This window comes from Nicotiana tabacum, chromosome 10, assembly GCF_000715075.1.
Source record: "Nicotiana tabacum cultivar K326 chromosome 10, ASM71507v2, whole genome shotgun sequence".
Taxonomy (NCBI): Eukaryota; Viridiplantae; Streptophyta; class Magnoliopsida; order Solanales; family Solanaceae; genus Nicotiana; species Nicotiana tabacum.
In genome coordinates, this window is record NC_134089.1 from 153,875,777 (window position 1) to 153,900,373 (window position 24,597).

The following is a 24,597-nucleotide window of genomic DNA, read 5'->3' on the forward strand; positions in this document are numbered from 1 at the left end:
TATATTGTAAAAGTATATTTACTTATGTTCTCATCAAAATATTTATTTGAATATGTTTTGGATATTATTTTTTTATTTTTTATCTAGTTAATGTTATTTTTTTTCTTGATTTCAAATAAAGAATCAAATATTCTTAGTTTGGTTATTATGTGTTTATTTATGCACAAAAAAGCCTTGCAAAGCAAATTAATTTAATTCAAAATGAATCGAATCACACAAAATTAATTTAAACTTACATGAACTGACCAAATGCACATTCTAATTTAACTTCATTGACTAGCGGTAAGTCTACATTGGATACAACAGTGTCCATAGCCATTAGATTCTAGATCCGCTTCTGGATATCCTCCTGGTATGTACATTGGTGTACATTGAAATAGGATATCTTGAAAGTTTTTTTTTTATATTTATAAAATTGTGCTCTATTGGTTCGCCAGCCCAAAAAAAAAAAAAAAAAGAAAGGAAAGAAAAAAGAGAGGATACGTGGAAAACTTGTCCAAACGTGCTAGCTCAAGGCCAGACGATTGACAAATTATATACTATATAGCTCCAAAAATTAGGCAGAAGAGGAGTTTAATGAGGTTGATTTGTACGTTTTCCATAATGTGAATAAATTGCACTTGTAATTAAATTCAAAACAAAGGCAGCATCTAGAATTAGACCTGGAAATTCAAACTAGAGGACTTTGAAAAAATGTCATTAAAGAGACAAAAAAAATAAAAACGTATAAGGACTAGTTCTTGATCTTTTCTTCTTTAATTTCTTTATATTCTTATAAACCTAAAAATAATGATAATTACTGACTTATGTTAGACTCTTTGATATGGAAATAATCATGGTAATAGGTATAGAAAAGAAAACAAAAGTAAATATGACCCCATTCGACATATCGGAGGGCGTATTTTATAAACGAACATAATATGAACATATTGTATATATTAATTTAATAGTTAACTATGACGGAAACTTGTTATTTTAAAGAGTGTATTCATTTTATTTATTAATCATTTTGTGAATCAACCAACAAAAATTCATAAGCAGGTGAACTATGAAAGTATTAAAGATTGAGATGCTATTTATCTACTCTAATACGATCTTTTTTTATTAAAAATATTCATACGATCAAATAAACTTAATTTTTTTCTTGCTCAAACGAAATATCAGACAATAACAAAAACTACATAATACTAGTACGTAGAAATTTTTTTGTAGTAGAATTTGACTTTGGTCAAACTTGAATTGGTGTTGACGACCTTCTTTGGCAATGGCTACGCGCGATTCAAATTTCTATCATCAAACGGTTGAGAATTTGCCAACAGTAAACGCTACAGAAGGCCGCCATAGAAGACTATCTCCCAAAACCATGCGAATATGTCAAAAGCAGCTAAAACACGGCTTTCTTTAAATTCCTGACAGCTGCGGCAAGACAATATCGTTTCATTAAAATATTACCAAATATTAAAGCAACAACAACAACAACAACAACAACCCAGTATAATCCCACTTAGTGGGGTCTGGGGAGGGTAGTGTGTACGCAGACCTTACCCCTACCCTGAGGTAGAGAGGCTGTTTCCAAATAGACCCCCGGCATCCTTCCCTCCAAGAACTTCCCACCTTGCTCTTGGGGAGACTCGAACTCACAACCTCTTGGTTGGAAGTGGAGGCTGCTTACCATCAGAGCAACCCCTCTTGTCTTTACCAAATATTAAAGCCGAACGGAAAATAATACTATACTATAGTAGTTTAATACAATCCAGAATGTTAACAACAGACCAATTCAATCATTCAAATTTTTTTTAAGTAATTTTCAATCTAACTTTTATCAAAAGAGAGTCAACGCTTCCTCCAAAAACCCAGCTAAAATTCCCCAGAATACATTTTTGTGTAGCCATTTCTGAAATATTAATTCATGTTTTTCTCATGAAACATGTTTGAATCCAGACCAAGAAGTGTGTTAAGCTTAGGTTTTATCCTTATCACAGTTTACTTATCCTCCAATTCTTTACCAGTTGAGTCCCGTTGCAATAAAGGGTGCGATTTAGCTTTAGGTTCATTCTTTGTTTGGCGGGGGACAAATCTTATTCACATATCACAGTTATTCTCCGTTTCTACTAGACAGGAAATCGTCGACTACAACAACAATGTCAACATACCTAATCAGGACAGTGTCATAGCTGGGACAAGAATTAACATACCTTTCCGTTGTGATTGTTTGGATGGTGAATTCTTAGGCCATGTTTTTCCGTACAAGGTTATATCTGGAGATACATATGCTCAGGTTGCGTCGAATTATTCGGATTTAACGACTGTGGATTTGTTGAAGAGGTTTAATAGCCATCCTGAGAATAATATTCCAGATGATGTTACCTTAAAAGTGGTTGTGAATTGTTCCTGTGGGAATAAAGATGTTTCTAAAGATTTTGGGCTGTTTGTGACGTATCCTTTGCGGCCTGAGGATAACTTGACGGCCGTGGCTTCCATAGCCAATATCAGTGCTGAATTAATCCGGAGTTATAATCCAGGAGCGAATTTCAGTGCTGGAAAAGGGATTGTGTTTATACCTGGAAGAGGTCAGTATTGATATTATATTTTTCAATGCCCTCAATTATGGTCTTTTCCTGTTTTAGGTGTTAATACAATTTGGTGGTTTAATTTTTATGTGTTTGTTTTATTCCGTGTTAGATAGTTTTATGTATCCTTTGAACCTTAAACGTGTAGCATTTTCATCATGTTTGTCTTGTGGCAAAGAGGGAGACATACTTTGTTACACTGACAATAGGATAAATGAAGGCTGACCCCTGAGATCACTCTAGCTAGCCTGAGGGGAGGGGGGGAGGTGGCTCATATGATAGCGAGCTGAAGCTACCATATAGCTTACTAGTGAATGTTATATAGGTTGATTCTTAAGGAAGTTTCGCCCTTTCTTAGTTGTTTCTTTATCAGTTCTTCCATCAATATGCTTTTTTCACGCTATAGGGATATACTATTTCTTATAGTTAACATTGGCATACGAAATATTTGTTAAGATTTGTTCCTATCGCTATTCTCCTATCCCAATTTTATGAAGAACAATAAGAAGTAAGTATAAATCAACATGGCTAATAATTCAAAATACTTAAAAGGAGATTCAGAAAATCATGACAAGAAAAAAAAAGATAGTTTTGTTTTCTTAAATTATAATATTTCACATAAATGGGACGGTTGCTCAAGGGAGAATTAGTTATACTATGATAATTTACAAGAAAAATTAAATTTTAAACTAGTAAACTGAAATTTACACATAAATGTAAGTTATTGTAGAATGATGTGGGGAAGAAAAAAGATGAGTTTTAGGCGGGAATTGAATCATTCCTACTATAAGCAAGTGAAATTGGCAATTATTATCACCCTTAAGGAAAAAAAGAAAAAGAAAGGGAAAGTTGTTATTTTGAATGTTTAATTTTTATTTATTAGCTACTTCAAGAATTAATTAACGAAAATATTTCAAGTGACTCAAATTCTTTTTTCTCGTCCAATAATTAATATGAACATGACTTAAGGATATGAAAAAGAATAAATCAACATCCTACTTTCCAGATATACCACGACTTAATAAAGACTAGAATCAACTATGAAATTAATAAGATTGAGATGCATATCTATTCTAGTATGACTTTTGTGTATATAAAATTTCCACACAATCAAATTACTTAAATCAAAAATCATTCTAGCACAAATCAAATAACCAGACATTAACAAAAAACTAAGTATAATACTAGTAGAATTTGACATTTATCAAACTAATAAAATTGGAGTTGACCATCTTCTTCATCAACGGTTGAGATTTCCCAACATTAAACGCTACATAAGACCACGATAGAAGACAGTCTCCTAAAACCCGTCTGAACACGGTTTTCTTTAACTTCCTGACAGCTGCGCTGACGACAATATTGTTTCATAGTTATTCCCAAATATTAAAAAACCAGACCGAAAATAATGTGCTGTAGTAGTATAATACAGTCTGAATATTTAACTACAGACCAATTCAATTATTCACAAGGTTTTTAATCTAAACTTTATCAACACCTAGTTAACGCTTGCTCCAAAACCCAGCTAAAATTTCCCCGAATACATTCTGGTACCATTTCTCACATACCCATTTCTGAATTTTTCATGGTTCTTTTCATGAAACATGTTTGAATCCAAACCAAGAAGTGTGTTACGCTTAGGAATTATCCTAATCCTAGTTTACTTATCCTCAATTCCTTTACCAGTTGAGTCAAAATGCAAAAAAGGGTGTGATTTAGCTTTAGCTTCATTCTATGTATGGCGGGGAACAAGTCTCACTTACATAGCAGAGCTGTTTTCAATCTCCAGTATAAAAGAAATCGTAGATTACAACAACAATAATATCCCAAATCAGGACAGTGTCATAGCAGGGACAAGAATTAACATACCCTTTAGTTGTGATTGTTTGGATGGTGAGTTGTTAGGCCATGTTTTTCCGTACAAGGTTAAATCTGGAGATACATATGCTCAGGTTGCGACGAATTATTCCGATTTGACAACTTCGGAGTGGTTGATGAAGTTTAATAGCTATCCGGAGAATAATATTCCGGATACAAATGTTACCTTAAACGTGGTAGTGAATTGTTCCTGTGGGGATAGAGATGTTTCCAAAGATTATGGGCTGTTTGTGACGTACCCTGTACGGGCAGAGGATAACTTGACGTCCATTGCTTCTGAGACTAATGTGAGTGCTGATTTAATCCGGAGGTATAATCCAGGGGTGGATTCCAAATTCGATACTGGTAGAGGGATCCTGTTTATACCGGGAAGAGGTCAGTGTTGATATTATTTTTAGAAGAATTAACCTAAATAGCCGGCAGATGTGTAATAGTATATGTATTATATGTGTATAAACCTGTATGATCAGTGTGTAATCTATGTATACTGGGTAGAAAAATTAAACAGTAGTCCGGCCGGCTCTTTGGGATAAGATCCCTTTTTTCACTCCCTCTGTCACATGTTATGTGAAGTGTTTGACTGGGCATAGACATTGTGATCTAAAACAAGCCATAGACTTTCTCATTAAGCGTAAAATGAGAAGCTTAAGAGTGAGTTGTTTCTGAATATAGAAATGTGTCATTCTTTTTGCGGCATATTAGAAAGGAAAGTGTGCAACAAAAATGTGACAGAGGGAGGAATGACTAAGATACTTTTTTATCTTTTCTTGTGTGAGGTGTTAATGTAATTTGATGGTTTTTATGTGTTTGTTTTATTTTGTGTTAGAAAGAGTTTATGTCTGTGCTTTAGAACTTTCAGGTTAAAGTCCGAGTACTCTTTTGTTCATGTTTCAGTGTTGTGGCAAAAAGGGGGAAATGCGCTTTTAAGGAGGGAGCTAAATTAATAAGCACAATGTTTTGCTTAAGGGTGATATTTAATTTTAGTTCATTGTTTACTATAAATTGGAATATGTGGTTTCAATGGTTAGAATCGATGAAGATTACACCCTTTAGAATGCATTTTGATTTGTTTCTGAGTAACTGAAACTGGCTGCAGTGATATAGCACTAAGCATCCAGCATTAATACAAACTTGTAAATGATTACCCTTTTCCTTTCTTCCTTTTTGGCATGACACCCTGACTGACAGTGGACCAATTGAACTTCAGCATTGTCGTCTTCCTTGGTTCTAAACTTTTTCCCACATCCATGGACCATGAACCAAAATAGGTTAAAAGCACATGAACATTTCTAGTAGTTCCTAACTGCTAATAAAGAAAAAATGTGATAGTTTTGCAAGTGAAGTAGTATTATGTAAAATTGCCATGAAATTTAGCTAATGCTTTTGATTAGCAAAATTCTGGCTATACCAGCTGAGTTTATCACTGAGCTGTAACGGCAAGAGCAAGCCAGTATTCGCAAATAGCAGAAGCACAATTGAGCAACTGTTTTCTGTTGCTTAGCTTCTTTGAGCTGTTTAAGAATTCTTCAATCTGCATCCTGGGATCATTTCTTCAGACTGAAGATATATACAATATGGAATGCACATGTCGAAGATTAAGAGTTGCATTTACCCTTGAAGAGAATTGGATGAAATAAACGCAGAATATGCATTAATTCTGTGAATTGATAGTAAATTATCTGGTGGTCGAACTTTTGGAAACGCAAACTAGCCCTTTCAATCATTATTCACATTTGGTTCTCTAAAGATCAAACATTACGCGCGCAAAACAATAATAATGGCTCACAACGGCTTCAGAATGAATGCTAAATCTAGGAGAAAAAAGAAAAGCAAAAAGTGATTGCAGGATCTCTATTTCTTTTTGGTTCTTATTCGGATACCTGAGGGGAGCAGGACTACAGCGCGAGCATGTTCCTTGTTAGTCTTTCGTAGAGAAATAATGAAATACAATAAATGCCAGGATATTGATGTGCTCTAAAGAGAGTGAGTTGATGAGGATTAAATTAACCTGGCTCAAATTTGTCTTGGAAAATAGTCTGAAAAGAGCTTGCTTCTATCTTTGATACTCTATAAAGACCATAGTTTACTTGTTCAATCTTCCCTCTTTAATCCATCCCAATTCCTTGACTTGTTTCATACGATGCTAAAATTTCTCAGTACCAGAAGTTCAAAGTAAAAGAAGCTGATACACTTCAAATTACTTTTAACTTCAATATGGCATCTTTTGACAAATTACTCCATCTTCACACGTTTTATTTATTATTGAATTAATATTTTAAATAGCTGGCCTACTTCAACGTAATGATGCTTTTGACGTTTTTTCCCCAATATCTGCATAGTCTAAGTTGGCCAACTAAAATTGGAGAGAGGTTACACCTTTAGTACAAAGGCTTGGCTGTTTCAGTGCTTGTACCTACTATGATTTCTTCAATTTTCGTATGTTCTTAATGTATAAACTGTTAGGATTTGCCCTGAATTTCTAATCTATTAGGACTCTCTTTCTTGAAGGAATGGAAAAAGACTCCTAAAAGGATTAGATCTCCTTAATATGTCTTATGCTTTTCTTGGAAGACAAGTTTTGCACATCTATAAATTAAGGATCTCTGCTTCTCACAAGAGGACAAGAAAAATATCCATACTGTAGTCATTAAAGAGTTTTGTTTAGGGGGATATTTTTCTCTCGATAGTTTTTCTTCTTTTATATTAGTTTTATCATATGTAGATCAATTGACCAAACCATTATAAACTATTATGCTTAGTTTAGTATATTTTTCTTTTGTCGTTTGATTTGTCGTCCACCATGCTTTGTATTGTTAGTTTCCGCATGTATCATGTTATTTCGATCCCAACATAAACAATGTCTGAACCATCATTTCTTTCATTCTGCAGATAAAAGTGGGAACTTTCCGCCACTGCCAACAAGGTAGCTCATTAACATTTGATGTTATAATCTGATCATCTTGTTCTCTATTGATCTTCCACCCACTAGCACATTGCTGACATATCCCATTTGTGTTGTTTCTCCCCTCTTATTTGCAGCACAGGTGGTTTGGACCTTTCCTTGTCTTCAATGCTGACTTCTTTCTTATCCCTTCTCAGACCATTCGTGATAATAAAGGAAGTCTTTTATGCTACCTACTCTTATCGTTCTATACTTCTAAATAATTAGGTATTTCTGGCGGAGCAATAGCTGGGATATCTATAGGAGCAATAGCAGTAGTCTTGCTGCTGGCTGGTTTGGTTTACGTAGGATATTATAGGAAGAAAGCACAAAAGGTTTCGCTGCTCTCTTCCGAAGACCGCCTCCATCAGTCTGGTCATGGTAGGTGTCAATACCTATTTTCTAGTTCTTACGACATTCATTTATTTGACGTACAGTATTTCTTAAGATGCTTATGCTTAGATCAGTTTAAAGCTGAAAATCCAATTTAAAGTAGCTGATTTATTTGCTGGAATTGAATATTTTCTTTACTTATGCTGCCAATTTTCAACAACTATTGGAATGGTAGAAAACAATGTTAGTTAGTCAACTTATATGTTATAATTTTGTCTGACTTAGGTCCAGAAGGCAGCACCATAGTTAAAGCTGCAGATTCCCGTCGCCTGGCTGATGGCAATTCTCCAGAGCTTTCAGGCATAACGGTGGATAAATCTGTTGAGTTCACTTATGAAGAGCTTGCTACTGCGACTAATGACTTCAGCATTGCGAACAAAATCGGACAAGGTGGTTTTGGTGCGGTTTACTATGCTGAGCTCAGAGGCGAGGTTTGAGATGTTCTTAAATCTTACTTCTTGGTATAACTTATTATGTTATGAAAGAAGTGAGATTGTTTAGTTCTGATCTACTGAAGTAGGTGGGCAAACAGTAATCTAGAGAAAGCAGAAATAAGAAAGAGCAAGGAATGCAAAGGAAGACGAACATTCTACAAATAAATGAATAGCTTACTCATCTTTGTGATGTTCTAGTGATGCATTGACATTCATCGTGGGATGCATGTCTTTGCATATATAATACTCCTGCCAACACTGAATCATGATTTCATTCCCAGTGGGTGGGATGTCCCGAGATTGTTCCTTAGTAATACTTATTTGTAAAATTTCAACCGTAAAATAAAACCTACTTAAAGAATTGCTCAAGTCTCCTTATACTCAACATTTTTGCTGCTGTGAACTATTTCAGAAAGCGGCTATTAAGAAAATGGACATGGAAGCTACAAGGGAGTTTCTTGCTGAATTGAAGGTCTTGACACATGTTCATCACCTGAACCTGGTAAAAACTGACTTCCCTACCACTGGAGGCATGCCCTTTTTGACGCTCTTCTCATTCTCTTTTGAGGATTAGTCATGAAACTTTTGTTTTACTTATTAATCAGGATTTTTTGTTATTTTAGTTGCATTAGCTGTTACCATGTCAAATTCAGGACACATCTTGTTGCATATCCACATTTGATGTTGCCATAACAGCTCGCATAAACAGTTTAGATAATCATCTTACAGCTTGAATGACAATTGTTAATGATATTTCAGAGCAATTATTGAACATAATGAAAATTATTCATGCAGCATGACAGCACACGAGGTGATACTAGGTATAGCTTAATGATGGACAAAACCTCCGTTTTCCCTTCTTTTGGAGTGCTGCTTGATAAATTTGCAGAAGCTTTTGAATGATAACGACTATCAGTGTCAATGGTTATACTGCATCATTCTAGGAAAATGATGAAGTATAAAAATAATATATGAATAGGATATTTTCAAGGAAATATATTGTAGATCAGGCTTCACTGCCATTTCGAAGCACACTCCAGAAGACATTTTCAAAAGAAAAGAAATCTGAACAAAGAACAGATTCCATTACATAGATTATTAATGTAGGTAGTTTTAATAATTTCTATTTGTTTTCAAGTGTTCTACAGCTCTAATATTATGCACTATGAGTGAAGGATCCATGGACTTGAACGAGAATCTTTTCTCAGAAATCTTCTTTGGCATTGTACTTTGTCAGCACAAAAATTTGGCTAAGCTTTATTTGAAGAGGGCTACTGAGTGCAACTTAAGAAGTTTTAACTTGCTTTGTCACTTAGTGACGTGAATAATTTGGTGGAAGGGCTTCCAACTAAAGGTGGGTTGGGGGGGGGGGGGAATGCGCAATACTAAAGCAATATATTCAATAAACTAAATTGAAACAGATGATGTAAGCCAATTGATTTCATTAACTTGGTAGTCTTGCTGCTTGAGACCTCTATCCTATTATAGAGCATAAGTCAAGTGATTGCCCCAGAATGTACTTCATGTTTGCAATGGTCCTTGAAACCTATACTTAGTGTAACCTAGTTATTACCATCTGTCATTCATTTACAACTGAATAAAGTGCTTGAAGTGCACATAGAATGCTCCGAAGAGAAACAAGGACCAAAAGAAAGGGGTGCTGCGAACAGCACTAAAGCTAGGGGTGCTTGGGAAAGTAAAATCTTAAATACAAGTTGATTAATTATAAATTGATAATGTGACGAGTGGGGTCTTGTTTTGATGTGGGGCATGACACACTTCAGGAAGGATATGATACCACATTGAGATGATTAAAATCCACTTTTCTTGATTTGATATCCTGAAGTAAGTGCAGAAAGTTTGCTCCATCTCAGACATTCCAGTTGATTGGTTACACTTGTTATTGGGTTTTGCAATTTGTTCGAGGGTCTTCAACAGTCTTAAACTGATGGGCCATGGAAATTCATGACATGGTGTAATCCTTCTTTTCATTTATGCTTGACTTAACTTTCCAATAATATTGAGTGCAGGTGCGCTTGATAGGTTACTGTGTTGAAGGTTCCCTCTTCCTTGTATATGAATACGTTGAGAATGGCCACATAGGCCAACATCTGCGTGGTACAGGTAGTTTTAATGTGAACTAATCACACGTCATAATTAACCACTCTTTCGTTTGATTTGTGATAGTTCTTAAAGAACTAATTGTCAATCTGGTCAATTTATTTCCAGGAAGGGACCCGTTGCCATGGTCTACTAGGGTTCAAATTGCTCTGGATTCAGCTAGAGGTCTTGAGTACATACATGAGCACACCGTACCAGTTTACATCCATCGTGATATTAAAACAGCAAATATTCTGATAGACAAAAACTTCCATGCAAAGGTTTTTCAAGGCACCTTTTTCTATGTAGGTAGATTGAGGAAGGTTCTTTTGTAATTGTGTGAATGATCTCTGGTTTAGGTTGCAGATTTTGGATTAACAAAACTGACTGAAGTTGGAAGTTCTTCTTTGCAAACACGACTTGTTGGTACATTTGGATACATGCCTCCAGAGTAAGTGTTTTCCATTTTATACTGCAGCTTTAGAAGTAGGAATGAAACTGTTTGCATAAAGGTCACTGGGGAAAAGCGTAGTTCTAAATTAAACAATATTTTATGAACGTGGCACAAAGCCTAAATTGGTGCTTTTTAACAAATGCATTTTCTGAGTTCCTTATGGAACGGATTTGCACAATGCTATTTGCAGGTATGCTCAGTATGGTGATGTTTCTCCTAAAGTTGATGTCTATGCTTTTGGTGTTGTCCTATATGAACTAATTTCAGCCAAGGAAGCGATAGTCAAGCCTAATGAATCTGTTACTGAATCAAAGGGTCTTGTTGGTTTGGTAAGTTCATTTTGCATTTTTCTTTTTTCAATGATACGGATTGCATAAACCCTTTCACAGGCTTGAACTGAGCCTTTATTTGAAGGGCCATATCTAAGCTCTTCATTCTTTTTGCTTGTCTCCTGCTTTTTCATTATATTGAGACTTATTTTTCCTTCGGATGATCATAGTTTGAAGAAGTACTTAATCAGCCAGAACCTGAAGAAGACCTTCGCAAACTGGTTGACCCAAGACTTGGAAATGACTATCCCCTTGATTCAGTCTGCAAGGTATAAGATTAAACGAAACTTGCATTGATAACTGTGCTAGTTGTTTCTTTTTACTTCTTACAGAAGTCTCATGTCTTCTCCATTACAGATGGCACAGCTTGCCAAAGCTTGCACCCATGAAAATCCTCTAATAAGGCCAAGTATGAGATCAATAGTGGTTGCACTGATGACACTTTCTTCATCGACAGAAGATTGGGATGTTGGATCTTTCTATGGAAACCAAGGTCTAATAAATCTTATGTCCGGAAGATAGTAAAACAGGATTATGCTTCCATACAGTTAATACGAATTCAGTTCCCTTCTTGTGAACGAGACTGAGACGACCATGCTGTTTTAAGCATTGGATCAGTGTACTACTTGTGCAGTTTTATTTGTATAGTACTTATTTCAATAGTGTAAGAAAGCATAGAAAGCTGGTTTTGATTTGTAACATTAAACAAAGTAACCTTCATTGTGAGTTAGAAATGGAGCATTTCCTCAAGGAGAAATGAAATGTTTTCTTTGTTGTCTGGTATTTTGACGAGCAAAGTTTATTATTGTCCCATCCTCAGTCACAGATGTCCAAAGAAAACAGCTAAACTTTTGCATGTTTATTTTTTGTGTCTATTGTTTGAGAATTCTTGTTTCATGTTTGCTTCATAGCTAATGGCTTAGCAATTTCATCATTTGAAAAGAGACGTTCAAAAGATAAAGAGTAAAGAATGCCCTTAATCCTTATAATTGGACTAGTTCTTGGATAATTGTGATAGAGATAGATAATAATTATTGAAATCAATGAATTTAATTTATATTTATAAATCATAATTGCGCGTACATGTATCCTTTGTCCGATTCAAAATTATGAGCTCTTTCATCTGTGAATTTGATAGAAGAATATTAGTTGAATTGTATATGTAATTTTAACACGCCAATCACATGTCAAATGTTGATAGTTTGATGTTTTTTTTATGTAGGTTAGAGAATGATTCACACAAATTAATTTTCGATGAGAATTTATATGTTGTCTCGTAAGTTTTGGAGTAAAAAATTTCATACTAAAGAAAATATAAAAGATGATAAAATTTATGAATAAAATATATAACAACAACACGAAAGTAGGAACCACAGATATTTTGTGTGTGCTTGAGCTTGCCATCAAAGAAACTTGTCGTGCACCTTTATAGACTATAACTAAGAATGTTAAAAAAGCTATAATGCAAAAATAATATAACCGTTGAAGATGAAAGAAACAAACAATCAAAGTTGAATAACTTAGAAAATTAAACTTACAAAATGGACATGCTACAAAATCACCAAAATCAAAATCAAAATAAAACAAGCAAATAATAATACCACTACAAAAAAAAAAGGATTGTATTATCTATTACTTTTCTCACAAGAAGGATGTAGCTATGGAAATACTTAAACAGTATATACACAATCATCGTTAACATCAAAATTAAGTTTTAATGTAGATGGTGAATTTATCACTCATAAATAATAAGGCATTGAAATTAGGACAAACAAATCATTTGATGTGTTTTCTAAATGGAGTAACTAATTTAGGCTATATGAAACGTAATAAGAATTTTGTCGTGACAATACCAAATAATTTGCAACAAACATATTCTGCACTAAGTACTATAGTGGTTAATTAGCTATGATCCAAAAGTACTTAAGCGAAGTCTACAGTTGCAGCATAAGCTAATTAAATATAACATAACAATAATAATACTAAATAATTCGCAACAAATTTTATCAGTAGTCAATTAGCTCTGATACAAAAAGGACCTAAGTGAAGTCTACAATTGCATCATAAGCTATTTGAACATAACATGACAATATAAAGGTCTTCTACAGTCCTAAAGATTTTTCACATTAGTACTTTGTTTAACTTTAGAACTTTTCAAGAAAATCGCATAATCAAGAATAAAAGGTTACTAATTATGATCCGAAAAGGACTGAAAAGAAGTCAGTATTTACACCATAAAATAATTGAAATATATATACCTTTTGCAGATACTGAAAAAACCAAATCTTACAGAAAGAATACAAAAAGGATAATGAGACAAAAATAACTTATTGTGCACTTATATAGTGTGGTGAAGAATGTGAAAAGAAGTTACTAAAATTGAATATGAAAGATAGAAACAACAATTAACTAAGGTAATTTACATTGACATAAATAAAGAATGTAAAAAGGAGGCTACCATGGAAGATGAAACAAACAAAACATGAATTTTTACCTCCTATAGCAATGATTGATATCTTATTTATTTTAAATAAATACCCTTTTAAAAAATTATTTTCCATAGCTACCGTTTGATATTTATAGCCAACTATCTATTTATGGTCACTTCCTACTCTTAAGCCATAAAATAAGCTTTGTATTATTTTTCTCTCTCATTCTTTCAGATTTTTCTCCATCCTCTCTCTCTCAACGCCAGTCTTTCTCCATGAATACAACCATAATTCTCTGTATTTTTTTGTAATTGTTTCTTATATATAACTTATGACACAGTAGAAAATTGAAACAGAATCCGCTATGGAAGAAATCACGCCTAGAAATGCTACTGTATTCATGAGTACAGTAGCTTAAATACATCGAATACACTCTAAAAAACCTGAAAACATAGGTATAGAAAGTAATATAGTAAACGATAGCTACAACTAACTAATAAATACTAAAACATAGTGGATTCTGAAAGTTTCTCAACAAAATATAAAGAGTAAAACTCAAAAAGTTCTCCATACGTTGCTTTCTTATCAAATATCCTTTTTATATTACCTTCTGATTTTCCCTAATGATCCAAATTTGTATTGTTAAAGCTCTTGGAAATTAAGAATTCAAGAGAAATGGAGAAGAGGGAGAAACGTTTCCATTGGTAATTATGTCACGACCCCAAACTGATCCGGTCGTGATGACGCCTATCATGAAACTAGGCCAACCGACACATTTCCAATTTAATCCACATTTCATTTAAAAACTTAAGTAAATCATTGTTTATCTGAAATCCGATAAAGATATCAAGTTAAAGTCAACAAAGCGGAAAAGCACAAGCCCGACCTCGGGTGTCACTAAGTCATGAGCAAAATACTACAATTGTTTGAAATAAAACAAGACTAACATAGTCTGAGAATAACCAACAAATACACTAAGAGAAAGATAAGGAAGGAGAAAGGCGGGACTGCGATCGCCAGGCAGCTACCTCGCTATCTCCAATGAAAGCCCATGACTTGAATAATCAGCAACCGCTACCGTGCTCTGAGATACCTGGATCTGCACGCAAGGTGCAGGGGGTAACCTGAGTACACCAACTCAGTAAATAACAAGTCCAAATTATGGACTGACAGGTAGTGACGGACCAAACCTCAGCAGGTAATACAATTAAACTGTACAGAAAAGTAGACATGTTTGCAGTTCAAGTAAAAACTCAACAGTAACTAAATACAGTCTGAATAGTATGGAGTATAAAGCTCAGGAAATCTGTATGTACCAATGCACAAATAACATGATCAATGTTCCGTGTACCTCCTCTCACAAGTGCTTCACAACTCGGTACTGTATATGTCCATCCGGCCCATGGAAGATCCATCCCGCAATATATACACATCACTGACCGCAGTCATCCAGTACCGAGGAAGGCCATTCCAGCCCTATGGAGAAGATCCACCTCTAGGTATAAATACTTCGGATAAAATCCATGTCCAGGGAAGATCCATCCTTCAATATCATCAATTGCGCTCACCGGGTTTTTTTACAGACTCCGGAGGCGCTCCTACAGCGCAAGCGCTGTCATAATCATCAACATAACTGTTGCGGCGTGGAGCCCGATCCCATAACTGTCACTCACAATCAGGCTCTCGGCCTCACTCAGTCATCACTCTCCAGTCTCCCACACACGGGCTCACAATGTCATGAAATTAGCCCAAAACAATGATACGATGTGCCAAATAATAATAACTGAAACTGAGACATGATATGATATGCATGAGCAGGACTGAATACAGAATATCAATGAAGCTAATGATATGACAGCAATAAACGACTTCTCAGATCTCAACAGTATCGACGTGATGCCGTAACAGGATATCTAGCATGTTTTTACAGCACATTTACTTAATCACATGATAGAAACATGGATATCAACAAGAAAGAGTTAATAAGCGGTGCCATGGAATTATCCAGGCCGCAATTCTCACGGTGCACGCTCACACGCCCATCACTTCGCACTTGCGTCACCTCAATAGTAATCATAGAATATATAGTTCGGGGTTTCGAACCCTTAGAACCAAGTTTGGAAGCGTTACTTACCTCAAATCAAGCCAAACTCTAGCCCGCGACGTCTTTACCTCTTGATTTGGCCTCCAAATGCCCCGAATCTAACCAAAATCAGTATATTATCATTAATACACGCTAAAGGAACAAAGCCCAAGGGAAAGTAATCAAATTAATTCAAAAATCCCGAAATTGGCCAAACCCGACCTCCGAGCCCACGTCTCGGAATCCAATAAAAATCACAAAACTGGAAAACCCATTCGTTCACGAGTCTACCCATATCAAATTCATCAAAATCCGATGTCAAAGATCACCCAAATCCCAAAATCCATTCTCCAAATTTTCTTCTATTTTCCCCTATTTTTACCCCAAATTCCCAAATTAGATGATAAGAATCAAGACATAATTATGAAATTTAACCCAAAACAAGTGAAGAACACTTACCCCAATCACTCCTCTAAAAATCCCCTCTAAATTCGCCTTCTCCTGAGCTCTCTAATGAGTTTTTCAAAATAAGAACTAAACCCTCGTTTTTGAACTTAAAGATTCTGCCCAGATGCTTCCTTCTTCGCGAACGCGACCGCCCTCTCATGTTCGCATAAGCCAACTCAGACTGCCTCTCCGGTTTTCTCTTCGCGAATGCGACCACTACTTCGTGAACGCGATGCTTAACCAGCTCATACCTTCGCGAACGCGTAGACCAAGGACTTGGGGTCCCCAACTGCCTCACTCCTCTTCACGTATGCGACTCCACTCACGCGTTTACGATGCACAATTTGCCCCCCCTTCGCGTTCGCCTCCTCTCCTTCGCGGACGTGAAGAACAAAATTCACCAACTCAGAAAACACTCTTCACGAACGCGAGACACCATAAGTGAATGCGATGAACAAACCTTCTGCAACAGAAAACCAGCAAAATTTGCTAACTCTCAAAACCAAGAATTGGTTTGTTAACCATCCGAAACTCACCTTGAAGCTATACGAACCATTAGAATTCACATCCAAGACCTTCTACCCATAAGTCAACATCTGATTGACTTTTCCAACTTAAGCTTACTTAAAAGAGACTAAGTGTCTCATTCCTATGCAAAACCACTTCGAACCCGAACCAAACAACTCAATACCACATAATACAACTGAACAACACATAAAAAAGCACAAATGGGGGAAACAGAGCGGTAACTAATGAAATGACCGGCTGGGTCGTTAGATCCTCCCCCTCTTAAACAAACTTTCGTCCTCGAACGAGTCAAGAAACATACCTGGAACTTCAAATAGGTGAGGATATCTACTACGCATCTCCCCTCGGTCTCCCAGATAGCCTCCTTCACGGGCCGACCTCTCCAATGGACTTTCACTGAAGCTATATCCTTTGATCTCAACTTTCGGATCTGGCACTCCAAAATAGCCACTGACTCCACATCATAAGTCAAATCACCGTCTAACTAAATCGTGATGAAATCCAAAACATGAGACAGATCGCCAATATACTTTTAGAGCATAGAAACATGAATTATCAGATGCACACTCGACAAGCTGGGTAGCAAAGCAAGCTCATAAGCCACATCCCCAATCCTCTGAAGCACCTCAAAAGGCCCAATGAACCGAGGACTCAATTTACCCTTCTTCCCAAATCTCATAACACCCTTCATAGGTGAAACCTTCAATAGAACCTTCTCCCCAACCATGTAGGACACATCACGAACCTTCCTATCAGCATAACTCTTTTGTCTTGGCTGCGTTGTATGAAGCCGCTCCTGAATCACCTTCACCTTGTCCAAAACATCATACACCAAGTCTGTACCCAAAAGCCTAGTCTCACCCGGCTCAAACCAACCAACTGGAGATCTAAACCGTCTCCCATATAAAGCCTCATATGGAGCCATCCTAATACTCGACTGATAATTGTTGTTATAAGCAAACTCCGCGAGCGATAGAAATTGATCCCACGAACCCCTAAAATCAATGACACAAGCGTGCAACATGTCCTCCGATATTTGAATAGTGCACTCGAACTGCCCGTCCGTCTGAGAGTGAAAAGATGTGTTCAACTCAACCTGAGTACCCAACTCTTGCTGCCCGACTCTCTAAAACTGCGATGTAAACTAAGTACCTCTATCTGAAATGATGGGAATTGGGATACCATGCAAGCGAACAATCTCTCGGATATAAATCTCCGCTTACCACTCTGAAGAATAGGTAGTACACATAGGAATGAAGTGCGCGAAGTTGGTCAGCCGATCCACAATCACCCAAATAGCATCAACTTCTTCAAAGTCTATGGGAGCCCAACTACAAAATCCATGGTGATCCGCTCCCACTTCCACTCTGGAATATCTATCTGTTGAAGCAAGCCACCCGGTCTCTGATGCTCATATTTCACCTGCTGATAATTGAGACACCAAGCTACAAATCTCATAATATCCTTCTTCATTCTTCTCCATCAATAATGTTGCCTCAAATCCTGATACATCTCCGCGGTACCCGGATGGATGGAATACCGCGAGCTATGGGCCTCCTACAGAAACAACTCTTGAAGCCCATCCACATTGGGCACAAATATCCGGCCCTACATCCTCAGTACTCTATCATTACCAATAGTCATATCCCCGACATCGTCCTGCTGAACACTTTCCTTGAGGACAAGCAAATGAGGATCATCATACCGATGTTCTCTGATGCAATCAAACAAGGAAGACCGAGAAACCACACAAGCTAAGACCCGACTGGGCTCCGAAATATCCAACCTCACAAATCAATTGGTCAAGGCCTGAACATCAACTGCGAGAGGTCTCTCCCCAAAAGGGATATATGCCAAACTGCACATACTCACTGCCTTCTACTCAAGTCATCGGCCACTACATTGGCCTTTACCAGATGGTACAAGATAGTGATATAATAATCCTTTAGTAGCTTCAACCATCTCCGCTGCCTCAAATTGAGATCCTTATGCTTGAGCAAGTGTTGGAGGCTACGATGATCAGTAAACACCTCACAAGACACACCATAAAGATAATGCCTCCAAATCTTCAGTGCGTGAAAAATGGCAGCCAACTCTAGATCATGAACAGGGTAGTTCTTCTCATGGGGCATGAACTGACGAGAAGCATAAGCGATCACTCTACCCTCCTACATCAACACACACCCAATACCAACTCTCGAAGCATCACAATACACTGTATATGAACTTGAAGCTGATGGCAAAACTAACACTGGAGCTGTGGTCAAGGCAGTCTTGAGTTTCTGAAAGCTCACCTCACACTCATCCGACCACCTGAATGGAGCACCCTTTTGAGTCAATTTGGTCAAGGGCGATGCTATAGATGAAAATCCCTAAACGAACTGATGATAATAACCCACCAAATCAAGAAAGTTGTGAATCTCTATGGCTGAGGATGGTGTGGGACAACTCTGAACCGCCTCTATCTTCTTCGGATCAACCTAAATACCCTCACTGGACACCACGTGCCCTAAGAAAGCCACTGAACTAAGCTAAAACTCACACTTAGATAACTTTGCATAAAACTTCTCCTCACTCATTCTCTGCAACACAACTCTGAAATGCTCCGCGTGCTCCTCTTGACTACGCGAGTACACCAGAATATCATCAATGAATACAATGACAAACAAGCTGAGATAAGGCCGAAACACGCTGTTCATCAAATGCATGAACGTTAGTGGGGCATTGGTCAGCCCAAAAGACATCACAAGGAACTCATAATGACCATATCGGGTACTAAAAGCTGTCTTAAGAATGTCTGAGTCCCTGATCTTTAACTGGTGATACCCTGAACAGAGATCAATCCTGGAGAACTCCCTCACTCCCTGAAGCTGGTCAAATAAATCATCAATACGAGGCAAATGATACTTTTTCTTGATTATGACCTTGTTGAAGTGCCTCTAATCAATGCACATCCTCATAGTGTCATCCTTCTTCTTCATAAATAGAACAGGCGCACCCCACGACGACACACTAGGCTGAATAAACCCCTTATCAAGGAGTTCCTGAAGTTTCTCCTTAAACTCTACCGATGCCATACGGTGGTGGAATAGAAATGGGTTGAGTGCCTAGTACCAAATCAATACCAAAATCAATATCCCTGTCTGGTGGCATGCCCGACAGGTCTGCAGGAAACATATCCGGAAAGTCCCTCACTATCAGAACTGAATCAATGTAGGAGTCTCTGCACTAATATCCCTCACGAAGGCCAGATAAGAAAGAAAAACCTTCCCAACCATCCGCTGGGCCTTCAAAAATGAAATCACTCTACTGAGAAAATAATCCGTCGAACCTCGCCACTCAATCTGTGGCAACCCTGACATAGCCAATGTCACTGTCTTAGCATGATAGTCCAAAATAGTACGACATGGAGATAACCAATCCATGCCCAATATCACATCAAAATCAACCATACTAAGCAACAAGAGGTCCACTCGGGTATCCAAACCCCAAATAGTCACCACACACAACCAATATACACGATCCACAATAATAGTATCGGCCACCGGAGTAGATACATGAACAGATGAAATGAGAGACTCGCGGGGTGTGTCCAAATAATGAGAAAAATATGATGACATATATAAAAAAGTGGAACCAGGGTTAAATAATAATGAGGCATCTCTGTGGCATACGGAGACAATACCTGTGATCACAAAATCTGAAGCAATAGCATCTGGTCTGGTTGGAAATGCATAGAAATGGGCCTGCCCACCACTTGATCGACGTCCCCTTCTAGGGCGACCCCTAGCTGACTGACCTCCACCCCGAGCTGGCTGGACCGGTGGGGAAGTAACTGGTGCTGAAGCTGAAGGCTGAATCCTCTGCTGGGATGACCCTCCCATAAGACGGGGACAGAAACTCTTGATATGACCCAAATCTCCACACTCGAAGCAACCTTTCCCAGTAAATGGTGGTGGGGACTGAAGGGAGCCCCAAGCACCGGGATGCCTACTAGAAGAACCAGACATAGATGAGCCATGAACTGATGGTGCCTGAGCCAAACTCTGATCTAGAAGGGCACTAAGAGATGAGTGACCCGTAGATGATAAGCGAGGCCATCCATGAATCTCCTAATCCTCTCCCTGTCTGTAGGAACCAACCAAACAGCATGACAGGCTAACTCAGAAAACCTCATCTCATACTGTATCACAGTCATATCATCTTGATGCAACTTCTCGAACTGCCTGCGCAGCTCCTCTCTGCGGGACTACGACACATACTTCTCCAGAAGAGAGCGGAGAACTACTGCCAGGTAAGGAGCGCTGCACCAACAAGCCTATGGCTCTCATAAGCCTCCCACTAAGTAAAGGCAGCTCTAGAGAACTGAAATATAGTAAATGAGACCCCACTGGTGTGACGACCCGACCCGTCGTCTCATGAGTTACTACCCCGTTCTTCCCATTTTCTGCTTCCTTATGTTTCATTATCGGTATTGGGTGCATTAGAATTTATTTGGAGTAATTTTGATAAGACACGAGACACTTAGTCTCTTTTAAGAAGGCTTAAGTTGGAAAAGTCAACTGGATGTTGACTTATGAGTTAGAGGGCTCAGAATTAAATTCCGATGATTCGGTTAGCTCCGGGTGATGATTTAAGGCTTAGGAGCGCAATCAGAAGTAATTTTGGAGGTCCGGTGAAGAAGTTAGCCTATTTTGGCGAAGTTAGAATTTCGGCGATTTCCGGTTGATAGGTGAAATTTTGATTCGGGAGTTGTAATGGAGTTTAGAGAATTTATGTAGCTTTGTTATGTCATTTTGGACTTGTGTGCAAAATTTGAAGTCAATCGGACGTGATTTGATAGGTTTCGGCATCGGAAATAGAAGTTGGAAATTCTAAAGTTCATAAAACTTGGATTGGAGGTTGATTCATGATTTTAGCATTGTTTGATGTGATTTAAGGCCTCTATCAAGTCCGTAATGTATTTTGAAACTGGTTGGTATTATTGGTCGGGGTCCCGGGGGCCTCGGGTGTGTTTCGGATGCCCAACGAGTCATTTTTGGAAGATTTTTGCCGTTTTGAGCATAAATGTAATGATCTAAAGGTTCATTTTTAGTTCTAGAGATCCAAATTTGATTTCAAGACTTCCAGAATTTAAATCATGAATTATAGGACTGATCTGAAAATTTTGGTTTAATTTCATCAAGTCGTGATTGGGTTTTTGACGTGAAATGTGAGTTAATTGTTTAACGAGTGAAATGGGTATTGAACTGGGCAAACTAGTTCCGAATTGAGTTTTGATTGAAGGGTTGTGTTCATATTATTATTTGTAACTCATAGGAACAAGAATCGTCTAATTCCGAGTTCGTATGATGGAGTTAGAGCCATTTTAGTGGAAAATGGCTGTGCTGCAAATTTCTTAAAAGCTGTTGTATTTTTTGCAGCAGTGAACAACTCGGATTTTGGGCGATTTTTAGCAAGAAATCTTGGGAAATCTTGAGATAAGTCACTTGTGATTATTTCTATTCCATAATATTGAATTATCATCGAATAATCCGACTAGATTACATGTTTTTGAGGAGTAAATTGAAGATTTAGGCCTAGGGATTTGAAAATAAGATTTGAAGATTTGAGGGGCCATTTGAACTCCGATTTTGGTAAATTTTATATGTACGGACTCGTGGCGAGACGAGGAATCTGGTGATATGACTTTTGTAATTTTTCGAGAAGTGGGACCGGGGCTCGGGTTTTGCGAATTTCAATATTTTTCGAGTCTTTTCGATTGGGTTGTATTCCCTTAGCCTATTGTAATGTATTCGTTGTGGTTTTGACCAGATTCGACGCGCGAAGAGGTACATTCGAGAGGCAAGGGCATAGCGGAGTAGACATTGGACCGTCTTGAGGTGAGTAATGATTTTAAATGATGCACTGAGGGTTTGAAACCCCGGATTGCACAACATACTGCTATGTTGAGATGAGACACGCGTTGTATGACGAGCGCGAGGTCATTTACTATTGGGGATTGTGACTTGGTCCATCCCAGTTGATATTTTTACCGCATAATTGATAAAGATTTATTGTTTTTCACTATGATTGGGCTTATTGCCATATTTGGGCTTCGTGCCAATTATCTGAAATCTTTTGTGAATTTACATCACTATTTCCTCACGAATTGAAATATTATTTGAACTCAGTCCAATTGAATTATATTATTTTGTAAACTCAGCTACATTTATACTCAACTCGAGATTTAATGATATTTATAATGCTGTTGAGCTGAGCACTATTGTTTTACTGATGCCCAATAGGCTTATGATTATTTTCTGGACTGATTGAGGCCGAGGTCCATACGTGAGGATATGTTGAGTGATGTGAGGAGGCTTTCAGGCCTCGAGTGTTATGTGAGGAGGCTTTCAGGCCTCGTGTGTGATGTGTGAAGGCTTTCAGGCCTATTGACATTGCGCTTGGGCTGTAGGAGCCCCTCCGGAGTCTGTACACACCCCTAGTGAGCGCAGGGTACCCAGGTGAGTTGGGAGTGGGATCGAGAGGTCGTTGCTTGTGTGTGGTGAGTTGTGAGTGAGCCCGAGGGGCTGCTGTTGTGTGTTGGCGAGTTGGGAGTGAGCCCGAGGGGCTGATGTTGTGTGCTGGTGAGTTGGGAGTGAGCCCGAGGGGCTGATACTATACTAAGATTTACATATTGAGCCCGAGGGGCAAGCCTTTGATTTATCCTTACTGTGGAAATTAATTGGCTTCACTGTTTTAAAAGAAGAATTATCTGATTCTCACTGTTTTACTGTATAACTGATTTTACTACTTGGGATAGCGCTATATTGTGCCGTTATGAGATTTCATGTTTTCAGTCGTTATTTATTTTTATTACTCACTGGGTCGGAGTACTCACATTACTCCCTGCACCATGTGTGCAGATACAGGCAGAGCTGAGTTCGCTCTTGAGCGCTGATTCTTTCCAGACCAGGCGGTGACTAGGAGTAACGAGGTAGCTGTTGACGTCCGCAACCCCATTTTCTCCCTTATCTTTGTTATTTATGATAATTCCAGACTTTGTAAAATATTAGTAAACTCTGTAGTAGCTCATGACTTGTGAAACCCCGATTTCGGGCTGAGTTGGGAGGGTTTTCCTTATTCTATCACGTTTATATCGCATTTAAGATTATATTGCCCATGATTTAGACTTATTCCTGCTAAGTAATTATAAAGAGATGTACTGTTTTGTTGATTGGCTGGCCTTGTCCTCATGAGAGGCGCCATCACGACCGGGTTGGGATTTTGGGTCGTGACAAGTTGGTATCAGAGCCTAGGTTACTAGGTCTCGCAAGTCATGAGCTGGTTTAGTAGAGTCTCGCGGATCGGTATGGAGACGTCTGTACTTATCCTCGGGAGGCTGCATGACCTTTAGCAAAAACTTCATATTCTTGAATTCTTAATCGTGCCTCCTTGATTCAGCTTGAAAAAGTAACTTTTACAGTTCCTTCCACATATTCGTATGCGCGAACGAATGCTCAGTATTAGATGTGCCTTGATGGCTTGTAATTCCCCGATCGATGGGCGAGGTGTAATCTCTGTGAGTTTGATGTTAGGCCAGTCGGGAGGACTTGAGGCCGGATCATTGCCTATGGCTTGAGCACCGGGGTGCTGATTATGTGAGCAAGTGTTTTGACCTTATATGTTCGGTATTGTCCCTATTAGTGGGAATGATGGATGGATAGCTACGTGATGAGTATGTTACAACTGCGAGATGTATCCTAAAAAGAAATCTCGCTCCTCATCTCCTTAGCCATCTGCAATCGAATAGGCTTAATGAGTCCTTCAATGAACCTCCTCACTCTCTCTCTCTGTCTCTCTCAGTGGGAAGTATAAGAAGAACATGATGGGCCAAGTCAATAAATTTAGTCTCGTAATGAGTAACAGTCACAGAACCCTGCTGGAGATGCTCAAACTACCTCCGATAGTTCTCCCTCTAAGTGATAGGAAGAAACTTCTCCAGAAATAGCTGAGAGAACTGATCCCAAGTCAA

The 24,597-nt window shown here is 38.0% G+C and overlaps 1 protein-coding gene across 1 annotated transcript; it reads left to right on the forward strand.

The window, feature by feature from the left end:
• Nucleotides 1–1,927: 1,927 nt before the first annotated feature.
• Nucleotides 1,928–11,879, forward strand: LOC107785015 (lysM domain receptor-like kinase 3). The gene is made up of 12 exons (XM_075224021.1): nucleotides 1,928–2,570; nucleotides 4,254–4,732; nucleotides 7,335–7,368; nucleotides 7,615–7,767; nucleotides 8,005–8,210; nucleotides 8,626–8,715; nucleotides 10,244–10,337; nucleotides 10,443–10,594; nucleotides 10,673–10,764; nucleotides 10,958–11,096; nucleotides 11,267–11,365; nucleotides 11,454–11,879. Exons 1-12 carry the CDS (start codon nucleotides 1,928–1,930, stop codon nucleotides 11,616–11,618), a joined length of 2,346 nt encoding a protein of 781 aa, XP_075080122.1. The 3' UTR covers nucleotides 11,619–11,879.
• The last annotated feature ends 12,718 nt before the right edge of the window (nucleotides 11,880–24,597 follow it).

What these genes read in the sequence shown, in the direction of transcription:
- LOC107785015 (XM_075224021.1), top strand. Translation starts at nt 1,928, where the DNA reads ATGTTTGAATCCAGACCAAGAAGTGTGTTAAGCTTAGGTTTTATCCTT. An exon ending in CCAACATCTGCGTGGTACAG is followed by an intron (nt 10,338 to 10,442) that starts GTAGTTTTAATG and finishes ATTTATTTCCAG; the next exon opens with GAAGGGACCCGTTGCCATGG. An exon ending in ACAAAAACTTCCATGCAAAG is followed by an intron (nt 10,595 to 10,672) that starts GTTTTTCAAGGC and finishes TCTCTGGTTTAG; the next exon opens with GTTGCAGATTTTGGATTAAC.